Here is a 15,175-nt window from a genome sequence, read left to right on the forward strand (position 1 = left end):
GGTAAATTGAAAAATTTCTTTCATATGTATGAGGGGCACTGTATGGTTTGAATTATGAAAAACTCTCTCTCTGAGGTGGTGTCCCATGAACCTTAATAGCCACCTCAGACCTTTGGGGTTTAGAAACCTTTTAAACCCATCTTTCTGGTGAGGCATGTGTTGTTCACCCAATATTAGATGGCAAGGTGTTAAAGAGTCTTGGACCCTGAATGTTTAAGTTCTCTCTTTTTGTGCATATTATGCCTTTTGATTTCAGAAGTCATAGTTTACAGTCATCCATACCTGTCATGCCACTAAGATGATATTTGTAATGTAAGTTGGGAACCGTAACTTCCAGGAGATTTCAGTCTTCCCTGTAATCTAGTTCCTTTACCACATTATTGTAGGCTGTGAAAGCTCTCTGGACACTTTCTAAATCCACAATTCTGTCCACCTATTTATTGACTGATATGAGGAAGCAACAATATTCAATTTGTGAAAGAATTAGTGGCTTGAACAATATCATTGGTTTTTCCCCACCTTAAAGGTCCACAGGATTCAGCCTGCCATTCTCCTGCATAAGGAAACCATTGTTTTGTTGTGTTCACTGAGGTTTAGGTCATTAGAAATTATTTTTCCAAGGTCCTTCACATCATTCATCTGGTTGATGAAAGCATCTGTGTCTATCTAATATTCTGAGTTGCTTTTGCTTTCTTCATTTTCCCTATACCAGAGGAGTTGAAACTAATCTCCTCTGAAGAGCATGGTGTACTCAGTTGACCAGTTAATGACTTCATTTGTGTCTCTTTGTAGCATTTCTGCATCTTCTATTAATGTGATTTTCATACTTATTCTTGTATCATTTGCCAAGGATGTGAAGTTGTGGCTATGTTTGCATCAATGTAAGATATAAGAATGAGGAACAGGAGTGGTGCAAGAACAGTTCCTTGGGAGACTGAGCTTTTAATTGTGAAGGCAATGGAGATGGCATTGCTTATAACTACATGTTATGATCTATTAGTTTAAAAGTTGTATATCCATCTATTTTTTCCTATCTTGCATTTGGAGTCTTATGACACTATGGTCACATTTGTCAGATGCATTTGCATAGTCTGTGTAACTCAAATCAGCATTTTCTTTGTTTTCAGAGCTTCAATAATTCTATTATTATGGTCAAGCAATTGAGAGAGGCAAGATCTTCCCACCATAAACCAAGTTGTCATGGGTTATGTAGTTTGTTCACATCCAAAAATTCTGTCTGCTTGCCTCTCAGGATGCTTTTCAAGATTTTAATGATGTGCAATGTTAATGTTATCAGTCAGTGGTTTTTTGGGACACCTTTGCTTTCACTTTTGTGAAGTAGAGCAATGAAGGTCAATTTCAGACTCTCAGGAATGATTCCAGAATCTACATTCTGTGCCAAAAGTTAAGGCTTGAGTGGGCCTTCAACTGAACTTACTGCAGAAATCATTTCATGTCTCTCATAGAGACCCTGTCGAGTGTAATGTAATAAGTTATGTTCAACAGCCCTAAACATGTTTGACAATAATGTGATAATGCATCATGACCATCATTTTATGTCCAGCAATTGTGAGTCTCCCTGTTTTGTTTATCTCTACATGTTGGATATTTTTTCTCCATATTTGTCTGCAGTTATCCATTATGCCCACGAGAGCTACAGTGTAGCTATCACTGTAGAAGCAGTGATAGCTTTACACACAGCAGAGCATAATTTGAAATATATTAATAAGCAAAGTGTTCAAAGATTGGAGAAGCAATTTAACAAATAAGGGGAGTCCATTTTACCTGCTCCTCTTCCCAAATCTGGAAAACCAAGATTAACACCTCCTAGGACCAATTAAGTGACTGCAAGAAAAGTTAAAAGTTAAGGCTTGCCCATCCTTGATAGCACGTGAAATCAAGCAGAAGAATCCTAACTTGTTCAAATATTTCTTGCTAAGGAGTGTTCAAAATTTACTTCATAATGATTTAGGATTCTATAGTTTTCATACCCAAAATGAACTTCTACTGACTGCCATCCAGAAGGATATACAAGTGAAATTTTTGGAAAACAGTGTTGGGACCAGAAAACAAGGAGAATCATGTTGTGGAGCAACAAGATGAAGGGTGTGTAGGCCACCCTAATCAGACTCACACTTGCCACAGTACACAGAAAAGGCTGTAAAACACCCTTGTTCTCTTATGCTTTGGTGCTGTTTCTGCTACTATGGTACAAGTGATTTGGCTAATCTTACCCAAGAATGTGAAACTAGAGTACTTAAATTTATGTACTGCTCATTTACCTGACTCATTTGAGAGTACAAAGGCAAAAATAGTTATACAGGATAGAGCTCCCTGCCATACTGCTAGGTCTGTTAAACAGTGGCTGAATGATAGCTGAATTATTTTAAGGACTGGCCGAGAAAAAGCCCTAACTTAAACCCAAATGAAAATCTGTGGTCCATTGTGAAGCAATGACTACATGATATGGACACATCTGTACCAAAGCTAGTGGCAGCAGTTAAGCAGCTATGGAGTAGTTTTTCCCAAAAACTATTCATAACTCTTGCTGACATCATTCCACACAGGCTACAGAACTGCATCATGAGAAAGGGGAATGTAACAAAATATTAACTGTGTTGGTAAGTATTATTTTTGTATTTTCAGGAGACAACCATAAAGAAAAAAAAATTTCAGTTTGCAACTTAACTTTTGGCACAGACTGTACACTTTTTTCCAAAGGATATTTTGTGCACATGCCAGAGGCGTTTTACACTTCTTTCAAAACACCGAGTTCCTCGAGTTCTGGCCTGGGGCTGAGTGCAATGGTCCTCTCCAAATCTTATGATAAGGTGGTGATATCTGCTATGTAAGTATGCAATACATATATATTTTTCCAGGCTTGACTGCACTTCCTGCATTCTATACACACCTGCTCACATTACACAATTGTATATTTTTCCAGGCTTGATTGAACTTCATGTATTCTATGTACACCTAATCACATTACACAATTCTTTTCTTTTGAAAACCATTTCACACTACATATGCAGTTTTTATGCATCTTTCATGTATTTTATGTATATTTTATTTGTTCTTGCATATCTACACTTATCTAAATATACAGGACTTTATCTACATGAATATCCGAACAAATAACTTTATTATATCTATTATATTGATTGGTTTTCCGGGTAAGTGAGGTAGCACCAAGAAACAGACAAAGAGAGACCCATCCACTCATATACACATATACATCTACATATACATAATATAAACTCTCGCTTTAACAAACTAAGCTAGTCCATTAATGCCAAAAGTCCGTTAAATCAAATGTATCCTATGGGTATTCTTTCATACAATATATAGTAATACAAAATACAGTTCACACACTTTCTTTTAACTCCTCTATCACTCCTCTTTTTCAGAAAAGAGGAGTGAATGTTGGGGTGAAGAAGGTGGTGAGAGTAAGTGAGCTTGGGAAGGAGACCTGTGTGGGGAAGTTCCAGGAGAGACTGTGTACAGAATGGAAAAAGGTGAGAACAATGGAAGTAAGGGGAGTGGGGGAGGAATGGGATGTATTTAGGGAATCAGTGATGGATTGCGCAAAAGATGCTTGTGGCATGAGAAGAGTGGGAGGTGGGCTGTTTAGAAAGGGTAGTGAGTGGTGGGATGAAGAAGTAAGAGTATTAGTGAAAGAGAAGAGAGAGGCATTTGGACGATTTTTGCAGGGAAAAAATTCAATTGAGTGGGAGAAGTATAAAAGAAAGAGACAGGAGGTCAAGAGAAAGGTGCAAGAGGTGAAAAAAAGGGCAAATGAGAGTTGGGGTGAGAGACTATCAGTAAATTTTAGGGAGAATAAAAAGATGTTCTGGAAGGAGGTAAATAGGGTGCGTAAGACAAGGGAGCAAATGGGAACTTCAGTGAAGGGCGTAAATGGGGAGGTGATAACAAGTAGTGGTGATGTGAGAAGGAGATGGAATGAGTATTTTGAAGGTTTGTTGAATGTGTCTGATGACAGAGTGGCAGATATAGGGTGTTTTGGTCGAGGTGGTGTGCAAAGTGAGAGGGTTAGGGAAAATGATTTGGTAAACAGAGAAGAGGTAGTAAAAGCTTTGCGGAAGATGAAAGCCGGCAAGGCAGCAGGTTTGGATGGTATTGCAGTGGAATTTATTAAAAAAGGGGGTGACTGTATTGTTGACTGGTTGGTAAGGTTATTTAATGTATGTATGACTCATGGTGAGGTGCCTGAGGATTGGCGGAATGCGTGCATAGTGCCATTGTACAAAGGCAAAGGGGATAAGAGTGAGTGCTCAAATTACAGAGGTATAAGTTTGTTGAGTATTCCTGGTAAACTATATGGGAGGGTATTGATTGAGAGGGTGAAGGCATGTACAGAGCATCAGATTGGGGAAGAGCAGTGCGGTTTCAGAAGTGGTAGAGGATGTGTGGATCAGGTGTTTGCTTTGAAGAATGTATGTGAGAAATACTTAGAAAAGCAAATGGATTTGTATGTAGCATTTATGGATCTGGAGAAGGCATATGATAGAGTTGATAGAGATGCTCTGTGGAAGGTATTAAGAATATATGGTGTGGGAGGCAAGTTGTTAGAAGCAGTGAAAAGTTTTTATCGAGGATGTAAGGCATGTGTACGTGTAGGAAGAGAGGAAAGTGATTGGTTCTCAGTGAATGTAGGTTTGCGGCAGGGGTGTGTGATGTCTCCATGGTTGTTTAATTTGTTTATGGATGGGGTTGTTAGGGAGGTAAATGCAAGAGTCCTGGAAAGAGGGGCAAGTATGAAGTCTGTTGGGGATGAGAGAGCTTGGGAAGTGAGTCAGTTGTTGTTCGCTGATGATACAGCGCTGGTGGCTGATTCATGTGAGAAACTGCAGAAGCTGGTGACTGAGTTTGGTAAAGTGTGTGGAAGAAGAAAGTTAAGAGTAAATGTGAATAAGAGCAAGGTTATTAGGTACAGTAGGGTTGAGGGTCAAGTCAATTGGGAGGTGAGTTTGAATGGAGAAAAACTGGAGGAAGTGAAGTGTTTTAGATATCTGGGAGTGGATCTGTCAGCGGATGGAACCATGGAAGCGGAAGTGGATCATAGGGTGGGGGAGGGGGCGAAAATTTTGGGAGCCTTGAAAAATGTGTGGAAGTCGAGAACATTATCTCGGAAAGCAAAAATGGGTATGTTTGAAGGAATAGTGGTTCCAACAATGTTGTATGGTTGCGAGGCGTGGGCTATGGATAGAGTTGTGCGCAGGAGGATGGATGTGCTGGAAATGAGATGTTTGAGGACAATGTGTGGTGTGAGGTGGTTTGATCGAGTAAGTAACGTAAGGGTAAGAGAGATGTGTGGAAATAAAAAGAGCGTGGTTGAGAGAGCAGAAGAGGGTGTTTTGAAATGGTTTGGGCACATGGAGAGAATGAGTGAGGAAAGATTGACCAAGAGGATATATGTGTCGGAGGTGGAGGGAACGAGGAGAAGAGGGAGACCAAATTGGAGGTGGAAAGATGGAGTGAAAAAGATTTTGTGTGATCGGGGCCTGAACATGCAGGAGGGTGAAAGGAGGGCAAGGAATAGAGTGAATTGGAGCGATGTGGTATACAGGGGTTGACGTGCTGTCAGTGGATTGAATCAAGGCATGTGAAGCGTCTGGGGTAAACCATGGAAAGCTGTGTAGGTATGTATATTTGCGTGTGTGGACGTGTGTATGTACGTGTGTATGGGGGTTGGGCCATTTCTTTCGTCTGTTTCCTCGCGCTACCTCGCAAACGCGGGAGACAGCGACAAAGTATAAAAAAAAAAAAAAAAAAAAAAAAAAAAAAAAATCACTTGATACCATTTTAAATTGTAAGGATTGCAAAACTACTTAATAAATAGTCACAATTCTCTGTATACAACCTGACCGCACAATAGCCTGTAGCAGAATGAGACCAAAAAAAAAGCGAGTATACCCATGCTACCCGAAAAAAGTGCAATATGAAATGCACATGGTGTGGCATTTAAGATTTACAATTTTATCTTTTTATAATTATTATCAATTAATGCATCATTATTTGCATGGTCCATTAATCACAAAATCCTTTATACCAGGGTCCATTAAACTGAGGGTTTACTGTGTATATATATATTTTTTTCATACATATTCACCATTTCCCACACTAGCGAGGTAGCATTAAGGATGGAGGACTGATCCTCAGAGAGAATATCCTCACCTTGCCCCCTTCTCTGTTCCTTCTTTTGAAAAATTAAAAACGAGAGGGGAAGATTTCCAGCCCCCGCTCCCTCTCCTTTTAGAACATGCAGGGAATACATGGGAAGTAATATATGTGCTTGAGGACAATATGTGGTGTGAGGTGGTTTGATCGAGTAAGTAATAATAGGGTCAGAGAGATGTGTGGTGATAAAAACAGTGTGGTTGAGAGAGCAGAGGAGGGTGTTTTGAAATGGTTTGGTCACATGGAGAGAATGAGTGAGGAAAGACTAACAAAGAGGATATATGTGTCAGAGGTGGAGGGAACGAGGAGAAGTGGGAGACCAAATTGGAGGTGGAAAGATGAAGTGAAAAAGATTTTGAGTGATCGGGGCCTGAACATACAGGAGGGTGAAAGGCGTGCAAGGAATAGAGTGAATTGGAATGATGTGGTATACCGGGTCGACGTGCTGTCAATGGATTGAACCAGGGCATGTGAAGCGTCTGGGGTAAACCATGGAAAGTTTTGTGGGCCTGGATGTGGAAAGGGAGATGTAGTTTTGGGGCATTATACATGACAGCTAGAGACTGAGTGTGAACGAATGTGGCCTTTGTTTTCTTTTCCTAGTACTACCTCGCACACATGTGGGGGGAGGTGGGGGTTATTTCATGTGTGGCGGGGTGGCAACAGGAATGAATAAGGGCAGACAGTATAAATTATGTACATGTGTATATATGTACATGTCTGTGTGTGTATATATATGTATACACTGAGATGTACAGGTATGTATATGTGCTGTGTGTGGACGTGTATGTATATACATGTGTATGTGGGCGGGTTGGGCCATTCTTCCATCTGTTTCCACCTCACTAATGTGGGAGACAGCGACAAAATATAATAAATATAAAAATATATATGTGTGAAATACTTAGAAAAGCAAATGGATTTGTATGTAGCATTTATGGATCTGGAGAAGGCATATGATAGAGTTGATAGAGATGCTCTGTGGAAGGTATTAAGAATATATGGTGTGGAAGGAAAGTTGTTAGAAGCAGTGAAAAGTTTTTATCGAGAATGTAAGGCATGTGTACGTGTAGGAAGAGAGGAAAGTGATTGGTTCTCAGTGAACGTAGGTTTGCGGCAGGGGTGTGTGATGTCTCCATGGTTGCTTAATTTGTTTATGGATGGGGTTGTTAGGGAGGTGAATGCAAGAGTTTTGGAAAGAGGGGCAAGTATGAAGTCTGTTGTGGATGAGAGAACTTGGGAAGTGAGTCAGTTGTTCGCTGATGACACAGCGCTGGTGGCTGATTCATGTGAGAAACTGCAGAAGCTGGTGACTGAGTTTGGTAAAGTGTGTGAAAGAAGAAAGTTAAGAGTAAATGTGAATAAGAGCAAGGTTATTAGGTACAGTAGGGTTGAGGGTCAAGTCAATTGGGAGGTAAGTTTAAATGGAGAAAAACTGGAGGAAGTAAAGTGTTTTAGATATCTGGGAGTGGATCTGGCAGCGGATGGAACCATGGAAGCGGAAGTGAATCATAGGGTGGGGGAGGGGGCGAAAATCCTGGGAGCCTTGAAGAATGTGTGGAAGTCGAGAACATTATCTCGGAAAGCAAAAATGGGTATGTTTGAAGGAATAGTGGTTCCAACAATGTTGTATGGTTGCGAGGCGTGGGCTATGGATAGAGTTGTGCGCAGGAGGGTGGATGTGCTGGAAATGAGATGTTTGAGGACAATGTGTGGTGTGAGGTGGTTTGATCGAGTAAGTAATGTAAGGGTAAGAGAGATGTGTGAAAATAAAAAGAGCGTGGTTGAGAGAGCAGAAGAGGGTGTTTTGAAATGGTTTGGGCACATGGAGAGAATGAGTGAGGAAAGATTGAACAAGAGGATATATGTGTCGGAGGTGGAGGGAACGAGGAGAAGTGGGAGACCAAATTGGAGGTGGAAAGATGGAGTGAAAAAGATTTTGAGTGATCGGGGCCTGAACATGCAGGAGGGTGAAAGACGGGCAAGGAATAGAGTGAATTGGATTGATGTGGTATACCGGGGTTGACATGCTATCAGTGGATTAAATCAGGGCATGTGAAGCGTCTGGGGTAAACCATGGAAAGTTGTATGGGGCCTGGATGTGGAAAGGGAGCTGTGGTTTCGGGCATTATTGCATGACAGCTAGAGACTGAGTGTGAACGAGTGGGGCCTTTGTTGTCTTTTCCTAGTGCTACCTCGCACACATGAGGGGGGAGGGGGATGGTATTCCATGTGTAGCGAGGTAGCAATGGGAATGAATAAAGGCAGACAGTGTGAATTGTGTGCATGGGTATATATGTATGTGTCTGTGTGGGTATATATATGTGTACATTGAGATGTATAGGTATGTATATTTGCGTGTGTGGACGTGTATGTATATACATTGTGTATGGGGGTGGGTTGGGCCATATCTTTCGTCTGTTTCCTTGCGCTACCTCGCAAACGCGGGAGACAGCGACAGAGAAAAAAAAAAAAAATGTGTGTGTGTGTGTGTGTGTGTGCATATATGTATGAAAGTCAATGGGTCTTCCTTCCTCTGTTTCTTGGCACCACCTCACTATGCTGGAAATGACTATCAAGTATAATAATAAAAATAATAATCTTTTCTTTCTTTTTTTTTCAAACTATTCGCCATTTCCCGCATTAGCGAGGTAGCGTTAAGAACAGAGGACTGGGCCTTTGAGGGAATACCCTCACCTGGCCCAATTTTCTGTTCCTTCTTTTGGAAAATTAAAAAAAAAAAAAAAAAAAACGAGAGGGGAGGATTTCCAGCCCCACGCTCCCAATAATAATAATATGTATAAAATAATAATAATATGTATATTATCCCAAGGGATAAAAGAGAAAGAATTCTATCCAAATTCAGTCATGACCATGCACATCTCAACACCTTCCGCATGTTCAAGCCCCAGTGTCTCAAAGCATCTTTCGCTCTATCCTGTCACCTCCTCCTTGGTTTCTCTCTTTTCCTTGCTTTCCCTAATTCTGGCACCTATGCTCTCTTAGTCATCCTATCTCACACATCCTCTCCACATGGCCAAGCCTTTTCAGCACACCATCTTCAGCTCTCTAATACTTATTAACACATCTTTCTCTTACCCAATCATATCTTATTTTTCTACCTGTGAAAATATCTGAGAAAATCTAGGGGTGAGTCATAACAACTGCTTGAAAAGAAAATGTACTGAATCATAGTTTGTACATCAGGATATACATGTTAACTTTGATTTGTAACTTTTACAAAATATTCATCATAATTCTATATCTACTTATATTTCACATAAATATTTTGCACTAACCACCAGGTCAATATATATATATATATATATATATATATATATATATATATATATATATATATATATATATATATATATTCTTTCTTTCATACTATTTGCCATTTCCTGCATTAGCAAGGTAGCGTTAAGAACATAGGACTGGGCCTTTGAAGGAATATCCTCACATGGCCCCCTTCTCTGTTCCTTCTTTTGGAAAATAAAAAAAAAAATGAGAGGGGAGGATTTCCAGCCCCCCCGCTATATATATATATATATATATATATATATATATATATATATATATATATATATATATATATATATATATATATAGAACACATAAGATGTAGAGGATTAATAAAGTTGTTGAATAAGTTGTCCATATAAAACTCCATCAATCAATGGCTAAATCATTTGCCTTTCTATAGAATTACAAGGGGGAGGATGAAACTGCTATTTAAGTGCACATCAACAAACTCATTCATAAAAATTTCAAAGCTATACTTCCTTACTGATAAAATGTTAGTATGATATACAATATGCGGTACAATAATATCAGACAAATGAGAGGAAGACAGGAACTAATCTAAAAGTGCAAGATTACAGTTTAGGGAACTTTTAATGTTGCTGACCTATCACCATTAAATTTCATTTATATTATTCAAAATACTTTGATAATATGTAACATGCAAGCACACACAAGCACTCAAATTTTCAATCAACATTCAATTAGTATGCTACTATATTTTTGTTAAACTTCTATTAATCCAGTCTTCAATAATGCATATAAAAATCAAATATCAGATGAATATATGACAATAAAGAATACAGTATGTTCCACCTATCTTCACACTTCTCACCAATGCAGGAATTATCTTAGTAAAGAAAGTTTGTCCAAAACAACAACATCATAATTAACAAAGTGTTTTCAGGCTGCATCTGAAGGTATGTTAAGTGGAACATATGAGATTAATATGAGGGGAAGAATAAATACTGCTAAAGTAGTAAAAATAATATGTACAACACACATTCTAATGGATTAGCTGGGACACTATCATACACTATCAGAGCGATCACGCAGCCTTGTAAGCTTTTCTTTGAGAATGTTAGTTAGGCTTGGTTTGTCATTAGTCAGCGGAAGGGATGAGTAGGAGTGCTGAGGTGAGTAAGCTGCATCAGCCCCTATGGAACCTGCAACAGAACCTGGAGTATGGTGGCGGTGACAGTAGCAGGGGCCCTGGTGATTGGGGGGGAGAGCTGCATGGTGGGAAGAAGCCGTACCTATGGTGAAGCGTGGATAGTCGCACATCTCACATTTGTTCATATCTGGGTGATTGATGAAGGTGCACTTGGTACATCCCCACTTTCGACCAATCTCATCCACTGCTTCCCCAGGTACTCCCTGTTGAATAGAGATGAAAATGTCTATTTCATTAAAGTATATCACAGAACATATCTATGAGTTAATTTGAATTATTTCTTACCAGTAGTTCTAAGTAAAAGAACACCAGAGTAGGTTATAAAACTTTGGTATTAAAAATACTTAGCAATGGTTATAGGGACCATCAATGGCTAATCATAAGGGTAATCTAAATTTTCTTTGCGTGAATGAAAAATACTGAAGCTTGAGCCGTTGCTAAATGTAAACATTACTGTTTGTGTAAGAAAGCCATAGGAAACTAACCACTGGTAAACAGGTTATATTCAATTAAAAAATGAATGTGAAGAAAATATCATTGGCATTTTTGTGAGGAAACAGCCTAGTTGATAATTAGCTGAGACTGGGAAATGGAGGGAAAATTTTGAAAAGTAATCAAAGCAAAAACAAAAATTAGCTCTACATTAATTCCTCTAGAGCTTTCAAATCTTAACAACAATAGTCTAATCCTCTGAGGCAACATCCTTTTTCCAAAGTTTCTCATGATGTAGTGAATTATCTAGTGTACCATCTCATCTTCTCCAGTACTTCTGTATCCTATATCATCCTTCTCCAGTACTTCTGCATACCATGTCATCCTTCTCCAGTACTTCTGTAAAAACTTTATCTAAATCATGTCCCTTACCATACTGTCATTATCAATTCTTCACACTCACTCCATCTTAATCCTTACCCTAATCCTTTCCTCTACCAACATTAATGTACTGGTTTGACCAATGCACCGCTGACTGTCAGGAACCCTTGAATGTGTTTTTTCCATCTCCTGCAAAAAATCTCTTATTCTGACAGCATTTTACCCTCTACATCTATCCTACATAATTCCTTTCTAGAATTTAAATCTACTGTAATTTTCATTAAACTATATAATCAAATTTCTTCCCAAATTCTTAACCTTTTCAAGGTTTTCCTGCACATTCTGCATACAATCGTATTTTACCTTTTTGGAGTTTTCATATGCATTTAGAGTATGAAGTATTGCACATACTTCTTATGTTGGCTTTACTGCATACTGCTGCTTTCATATGTCATCCACATAACTGAGGTCAATCAAAGATGATCTTATGTCACTGACAGCTAGTCTTAATTACATAACACCATCTGTAACTGACCTAAGACCAGCTGTGATTGACTAAGACCATCTGTAATCAAAATAACATATACACATGCTTGTGAACAACATGAATCATCTGAACAAGATCTGAACAATCATTTGAACAATCCTGAGTGAATAGGAGCCACCTGGCCTGATATCCTGAGAGTTAATCAACCTCTTTTTCACTACTATTTACAAATTTCTTAGCTTTTTGTTTGTTGCTTTATTTGTTCCAAAAGCAATTACAGAATTACATGAAAGAATAGTCGAGTGGAGCAAAAAACAAATATATGGGTACATGAAGGTATTTCAAAAGGACAAGGAGTAATAAGTGCTGAGAAAGGTATGTATCTGGTAAACACCTGTTCTAAATATTTTAAATATGCCAATAATAAAGATATACATGAAGAATTAATTAAGTAGATATCAAACAAAAGGTATTGTTTTACAGGCTGAGTGGCAACAGATGAAAAAATCAAGAGGTAAGTTACATGCAATGGAAGTTGGAAGAATATTGTTTAATCTAGATCATAATGAGGTAACTGCAAAGGTGAGGACTAGTACAGGGTGGGTACACAGGTCCTGGGGGTAGCAGTGGAGAGACTATAAGACAGGTAACAAGGTTGAAGCACCAGAAAAAAGAAAACAATAAAAATGGCTGCAAGTGCTGACAACAATGAGAATGATAAGGAAGGTTACACGGTGCTTCTTCACGGAGAATATAATGAAAGCATTGGAGGCTGTGTGTGGGGAAAAGAGTATGATTAGTAAAAGAAAGAGGTGGTGTGCGTGTAGTAGAATGAAGAGGTAAAGAAAGCAGTTCAGAACAATAGGGAGGTATAAAGGAAGTTTCTACCATGGAAATTGCCAGCAAAAGCTAAGGACAAGATGAAATGGGTATAAATCATATAAAAATAGTAAAATAATGACAAAAGGGAAAGAAAATACATATGATGACTTTGCAAAACAGCTGAGTGAAAAGTATGTGAAGATTAAAAAACTTAAGTTGACAGAAATGCAAAAAAGGGTTGGGGAAAGAGGGAGAGGTGAAAGAGAAAGAGCTGCAGAAGGATGCCTTTTGACTATATCATAAGGGGTATCAAATCAATGGATGATGTACTTCTAACCCTTTTGGTGGGGAAGTTTTTTTTTTTTGGCCTACCCAGCAGAATGCAAAAAAATTTCCTCTTAAAAAATGATTTTTTTTTCCCCTTAAGAATTAAGACCATCATTCTTAGTTTGAAGAAAAAAAGACTATCTACCCAACTGGTTAACCCCTATGTATTCAAGATAAATAATCACCATCATACTTCCCCCCCTCCACATGACCCACCATATATATTCCCCAGGTGCAAAATCTGACTAGCTTACCCAATACCAATCTCTGTGGAGATTTTGCTGCCCACCAATTTCACTTGGCTCAACACTCATACCTAACACCTCCAAGGTAAACCAACTGCATCCCCTCAATATGCTCAATCTATGCAACCAGCAAGCCCGGCTCCCAGCCTACCACCTCTAGGAAGTCAAGACATCACCTGCTTACCAACACTACATACAAGGTACACTTTGGAGCACTCTACACAATCTGTCCTCTAACCTCTTACCCATCCTGATAACCCTCCACCTGGCCTACATAATCACTGAAAAGAATTACACACACTATAGGAAAACAGACTGGCAAGCCTTCACAAATATAAGAAAAAGCAGCTGTAAAACTTCAATATCACTTATTTCCCATCCTTAGATCATGCAGTTTCACACTTCAACAACATTTCCAACCAACCCAACAAAAGGTGAATACCACAAGGGCATGGAAAGAAACATAATACAAATTTCTCCTCACAAGATTCACATTTCATAAAGCACAGAAACCATCAACCAGAATCAGAGGACAAATCCAAATCTAAATAACATCAACACTAACCTAATCACTTAAATATAGAATGAAAACTAGCGCTCCTTCCTCAAAATAATGAACCAACAGTGGTGAACATTAAACAAGATCTAAACTTACTGCACCAATCCAGCCCCTACCCATGAAGCACTTCTGACCCATTCCAATGAAAGTCTTTCTCCAAAAGAACACACAAACAAACATATTCATGAATCACTAAGTAAGAATCAACCATAAACCAACTCCACATCTAAACAGGAAAGTCATGAGAAACCTACACAAAATCTATCCACAAACACTTGCATACTCATCCTTCACTTGCAATGATACAAGCAATGCAATAAGAACCTTAAAACACCCTCCTGCTATAAATCTGACAATACATCAAACTTTCACATAAAAATACTTTGACCCATTTACAATCCAAGCACATATAGATATGTTCAACCACACTTGGCAACACAACAAAATCCATAACAACTGGAAATGTGCAAACATAGTACCAATGCTGAAACCTTCCAAACCATCCACATGCCCTCCTCCAACAGCCCTGTCACTTCTATCCTCACTATCCAATTCTGCAAAAAACTTATCCACAGCAGAATAAAAAAAAATCCCACTCTCATCCACACAATATGGCTTCAGACCTAAACACTCCACTCACTATATATACTGACCTGAGACAACATCTACTATATGGCTTCAACCAATCACAGCCACCTCCAACATAGTACTAATGGCATTTGACATCAAGAAAGCATCCAACATTGTTCCCCACCACATCCTCACACAAATAACAGACACCATCCTCGTCAACAATGACAAAATGTAGTTGGACAATTTCATGGTCAGCTGCCATGGAAATGATGATGGCTTAACCTCTATAACACTTACACTCTACAAAAGAGTTCACAGGGAGCAGTTCTTTCTCCATCCTCTTCAGTCTCTTCCTACATGATCTCTCAATGCCTCTAGCAAACCAAATCATGAAGGTCCATACATGTGCAGACAACCTTACAGTCACATTACAGAACACCGACACCACAAGAGCAATACCAAATATTCAGCACTACATTACATTTTTGGAAAAATGGTTCATCCAGAACAGAATGTCTGCATCTCCATGGATGTCTTCTTTACCACCTGACAGACTCAAATCCAGCTAACACTCTCCAGTCACCTTGAATGGACAATCCCTATCACTGAACAAAATACCAACCAATCTAAGCATAGCATTTGACGTGCATGACATTAACTCACAACACCAATAA

General features: G+C 38.9%; 1 protein-coding gene across 33 annotated transcripts in view; it reads right to left on the reverse strand.

The window, feature by feature from the left end:
• LOC139756140 (uncharacterized) overlaps positions 1-15,175 on the reverse strand; it is a 280,133-nt gene that overhangs the window by 16,003 nt on the left and 248,955 nt on the right. For 14 of the 33 annotated variants that reach the window (XR_011714269.1, XR_011714268.1, XR_011714270.1 and 11 more), the window contains one exon: positions 10,758-10,878. Coding sequence is in view for 22 of the 33 variants with exons in the window: in XM_071675269.1 (XP_071531370.1) it covers positions 10,758-10,878 (121 nt within the window). In the remaining 11 variants the exon portion in view is untranslated. Of the gene's footprint in view, positions 1-8,988; positions 10,879-15,175 lie in introns of those variants that run through there. The other 19 variants (XR_011714267.1, XR_011714266.1, XR_011714271.1 and 16 more) reach the window with 4 other exon arrangements.

The sequence above is a fragment of the Panulirus ornatus genome, chromosome 20, assembly GCF_036320965.1.
Source record: "Panulirus ornatus isolate Po-2019 chromosome 20, ASM3632096v1, whole genome shotgun sequence".
Classification (NCBI taxonomy): domain Eukaryota; kingdom Metazoa; phylum Arthropoda; class Malacostraca; order Decapoda; family Palinuridae; genus Panulirus; species Panulirus ornatus.